The sequence below is a fragment of the Gobio gobio genome (assembly GCF_949357685.1).
Source record: "Gobio gobio genome assembly, chromosome: 22".
Taxonomy (NCBI): Eukaryota; Metazoa; Chordata; class Actinopteri; order Cypriniformes; family Gobionidae; genus Gobio; species Gobio gobio.
The window spans coordinates 48,967,851-48,972,850 of record NC_137118.1 but is presented as its reverse complement, the minus strand read 5'-3'; the positions used below and the strand labels follow the sequence as shown (position 1 = coordinate 48,972,850).

The 5,000-nt window shown below is 49.3% G+C and overlaps 1 protein-coding gene across 2 annotated transcripts in view; it reads right to left on the bottom strand.

The window, feature by feature from the left end:
* Positions 1-5,000, bottom strand: part of hlcs (holocarboxylase synthetase (biotin-(proprionyl-CoA-carboxylase (ATP-hydrolysing)) ligase)) — a 53,853-nt gene that overhangs the window by 26,466 nt on the left and 22,387 nt on the right. For both annotated transcript variants that reach the window (XM_079804823.1, XM_079804822.1), the window contains exon 6: positions 4,668-4,933. In XM_079804823.1, the coding sequence (XP_079660949.1) occupies positions 4,668-4,933 (266 nt within the window). The remainder of the gene's footprint in view (positions 1-4,667; positions 4,934-5,000) is intronic.

Here is a 5,000-nt window from a genome sequence, read left to right as displayed (position 1 = left end):
CCGTTCATCTTCAGACACAAATGAAGATATTTTAGTGTAAATCTGATGCTCTGAAAGGCCTCCATTGGCTCAACTTTACACTCTCAAGACCCTTAAAAGACACTAAAGACTAAAGTTACAAAGTCCATCTCACTACAGCGGCTCTACAATAACTTTATGAAGACGAGAATAGTTTCTGTGCGCAAAAAAACCCTAAATAACGACTTATATAGTGATGACGATTTCAAAACACGGCATCATGAAGCTTCGAAGCGTTATGAATCAGTGAGTCGATTCATGATTCGGATCGCGTGTCAAACCGCCAAACTGCTGAAATTTGGCGATTCAAACCGCTGAATCGACTCACTGATTCATAACGCTCTGAACCGCTGAATCGACTCACTGATTCATAACGCTCTGAACCGCTGAATCGACTCACTGATTCATAACGCTTCGAAGCTTCATGAGGCCGTGTTTTGAAATCGTCATCACTATGTAAGTCGTTATTTAGGGTTTTTTTGCGCACAAAAACTATTATCGCCGATTCATAAAGTTATTGTAGAGCTGCTGTAGTGAGATGGACTTTGTAACGTCTCCAGGCGCCCGCTCCGGTCTCCAGGCGCCCGCTCCGGTCTCCAGGCGCCCTCTCCCGTCTTCAGGTGCCCGCTCCGGTCTCCAGGCGCCCTCTCCCGTCTTCAGGTGCCCGCTCCGGTCTTCAGGCGCCCTCTCCCGTCTTCAGGCGCCCGCTCCGGTCTTCAGGCGCCCGCTCCGGTCTTCAGGCGGTGTAGCGTTCACGGGGTGATTCGGTCTCGCTAGAAGCGGGCGAGGAATGCTCTGATGATATATATTTTCAAACCGGGCAGATCGCGGCTCCCCGAGGTGGGTGGAAGTGAAATGATGACCCTTTCCTTGATCTGTATTGGAGAGCGGCAACACAGTTTGTCGATAGTCCTGCCGTGATACAGAAGCTTGCGGGTTTGATTCCTGTAAATCAGCGATGCAAACTCGCCTGCCGATCTATCCAGATTGAGCAGTAACCCAGCAAAATAGCGGGTTCAGTTTTAAGTATGTTGTCAATAAAATGTGTGTTGAGCATACAAGACCTCATGTGTTGATTTGTTAAAACAATCAGATTGCACTGGAACCTCTAACCTCACAGTCTGAGGAGGATAATGCAGTGTTATGCCATACAGCGATGTTTGCAGAAGGACTCTGGGTTCCACAGGTGATGCCTGGGAATCCTCGCTGTCTGCCTTGAACGGTGGCTTCTTCACATGATTCCAGTGGGACTGTCGGCTGCGGTTTCTCTCGCGCCCCCCTCTGGCTCGGTGGAGTAATTGCAACTTCATTGTTTGAGAGGGGAAATCCGTGCTCTCCTCAGCAAAATGGCAATTCAAGTTTTGCCACAAGGGAAGATGGAGAAAGAGGTTTTTCAGCGTAAATTTTTCCTCTTCCTCCTCCTCCTCCAAAAAAAAGAATAAAAAAGACTTGCAGCAGTTGAACAAACACTTTAGAGCGGTTAATGTGTCAGGTTCAGAAAAGCTTGCAGTATGTCACCTGTTCTGCCCTCTGCATCCTCAGGATCGGCTTACATCGGTGTGTTTTTGCCCGATGCATCTTGCCACAATCCACCCGCAGCACAGAAAACATTTCTGAGGTCTCCGTTGATGGGATTGCCTATAGATCCCAATAGCACCGCTCATATCTGAAAGATTAGCAGAAGCGGTGTTGGTTCTGCTGTGCCATCAGAGTATTATATTGTTCTCCTCTTTGGATGAAGTGCTCCTGGCTGCAGACAGCAGGGAACAAGCAGTGTTGTAAAACACATGCGCTTGTTTTCCATTTACAAGCTCTGGGATTTTCAGAAAATCTCAAAAGGGGCTGTTATGTCTCGGTCTGTTATATCTGTTATATCTCGGTCTGTTATATCTCGGTCTGTTATATCTGTTATATCTCGGTCTGTTATATCTCGGTCTGTTATATCTGTTATATCTCGGTCTGTTATATCTCGGCCTGTTATATCTCGGTCTGTTATATCTGTTATATCTCGGTCTGTTATATCTGTTATATCTCGGTCTGTTATATCTCGGTCTGTTATATCTCGGCCTGTTATATCTCGGCCTGTTATATCTCGGTCTGTTATATCTCGGTCTGTTATATCTCGGTCTGTTATATCTCGGTCTGTTATATCTCGGTCTGGGAACAGATTGAGAACCGAACAGAGGGCAGAGGACTTTTGCTGTACTGAGACTGCTGGGGCTCATGGTCTCGATAGCAGTAGTACTGCTGGATTCTCCTCTTGTGTTTGCAGTTCCGGCGCTGGGCGTTCGGTAACTTGCTATATGCCATGTGACAGTTAAGCATGGTTCAGTAGCGCTGTGTTGGGCGTTCAGACCATGGTCCCCTGGGGGTCCTAGATCTGTTAACAGAAGGATTTCCCCTGAGCAGGGTTACGGCTGGTTCATTAGTGTTGACAAACGTCACAACATGGACGAGAAACTCTGCAAGAGGAGAGTGGTTGACAGCGCTGTAGGAGCTTCACATATATTTATGTGGAATAGTTCACCTGCTGCTGAAACACTTGACCCAGCAGGGCAAGCATTATTCAGAATGGAAAATATGACAATGGCCGTATATATGTATAAGGAGGTACTCCCTCTCTGCTGCAGTTGGCATGGATGCTCTTGATATGGGCAGACCTGCGGTGGCTTATGCACTCTTGAATAGTGGTGCAGATCGGGTGCAGAAATGTGGATCTGAAACATGCGCCGCCCGCTGTTCTCTTGATTATGGACTGGAGTGCCCCGTAGGGGTGGATGTCCCAACACATGTATAGCCCAGGATTCTGCTGTATGCAGAAGTCCATCACTGATTTTGGTGGCATCTTGCTGGCCAGAGAAAAAGAAATGGTACACAAGCATCATGGCATTGCTGTTAAGGACACACACCATGGTGTCTTCCCCTATGCAGGACCTGCTGTCCCAGAGAGGAGGCAGATTCTGTGGTCTCTAGTAGGGCTGGGCGATATATCGCATGACATAGTTAGGCGCATCTCGTCAGTAAAGCCGGTTCCTTGATTATTAGTAAATCGCCATCACCTGCTTTCAGATGGAGCGGCATTTACTACACAGAGCCGTAGTTCACTGACAAGCTGAGCCATATCGCATTAATTATCACGGACGATACGGAAAGTCACTCCCATTCCATGCTGGAAGTTTATTGGGCGACTGTTTCGGCTTTCATGAGGGCATTAATGGTGCTAAAGCGCGCATTTTTCTTCTGTGGTCTTGGAACTTGTTCGCTGCTGAAACGGAACAAAAACTGTCAATATTGCGTCTAAAATGTAAGTGACGTAATATAATTATTACTGTTGTATGAAATCAGTGTCACACTTGTGATTTCTCCTCATGAGGCTGTGAGAGCCTCAACCGTGATTATATATATTATTATTATCCACGATCGATCCCGCTAACCCTACATCAGAACCACTCTCACATTTGGGGATTGCCAAGTTATTTTTGTTATAATGTTTTGATCCGGATATGGTCCGGTCGGGCGAGTGATTTAGTCTCCATGACGATCACGTCCGCGTTTAGTCTCAGCCCCGCCCACACCCGGCTCAGAAGCCGTTTCCCCATTGGTCAGCTGGAGACAGCCTTCACTCGCCCAGACCAGCTGAACTACATCACTGATCCGCAGAAGTGAACTGAGAGATGTGACGGGGTCAGGGGTCAGGGGTCACTGAGGCTCTGCTCCGGTTGTGACCTTGTGAGTGAGAGTCTCGGGCTGCCCATTATTAGTGTGTGCTGTTCAAACAGAGAGCTAATGCTCTGATCACACACACACACAGTCATACACACAAACACACACACACACACACTCTCTCTGTCTCTCACACACACTCTCTCGGTCTCACACACAGTCACACACACACACACTCTCTCGCACACACACACACACACACACACACACACTCTCTCTCTCTGTCACTCACACACACACTCTCTCTCTCTCGGTCTTACACACACACACACACACACACACACACACACACACACACACACACACACACACACACACACACACACACACACACACACACACACACACCTCCTCATCCAGATCAGATCAAACATGTGTGTATGTGGAGCTCCACTGATCATCAAACCGCCTCAATATGAGCACGAACAGCTCTATTAATATTAATAATCATAAAGGCTGTGGGCCGAGGTGCAGATGTGTCCACTGGGCTGATGTTTGGCAGCTGTGAGGCTGGATCTGAGCTTCCTGTCCAACGCCCACTCAGGCCCTCATGCTAGAATAATAGCACTTCATCAGAGCGGAACGGGACATCTGGAAATTACCCTGATAATCAGGCCGGGGGAAATCAAACTGTAGATGTTTCTCTACCACGGCCTCTCTTTGGTTACCTTACAGGCCTAATGACAACACTGTCACAACCAATCAGCTCAGCCGCGCCGTGCCGCCCATTTGTCAAACGTTATGACAGCTGTAATGGCTTCCACCTGCCGGCCCAGCGGAGTCCAGCCGCACACACAGGCTCAGTCTGCCCGCGGTGGGAGGAGCCTACCGTCCAGCAGGTGGGAGGAGCCTACGTCCAGCAGGTGGGAGGAGCTTACATCCAGAAGGTGGGAGGAGTTTACGTCCAGCAGGTGGGAGGAGCTTACCCGTCCAGCAGGTCCATGGTGGAGGACGTGATGTGGGCGTAGATGAGGGTGTGGCCGAGCTTCTGGGTCTGCAGGTGCTGTCTGTACGTCTGCAGGCTGAAGCCGGAGAAGCTGTGGGGCGGCTCGGTGTAAAACGCCCGCTCACCCTGGGCCAGATGGGGCTCGTCTGCCCACAGCACCTTCAGGACGCCTGCCCCCGTCCGCAGGACACCAGCTGACCCGTCTGTGTGCCGCCGCAGCCATCGCAGGAAACGGCCCTTCTGCTCCTGCGACACACACACACACACGTTTGTTTTTGTGAAATGTGAGGACATTCCATAGCCGTAATGGTTT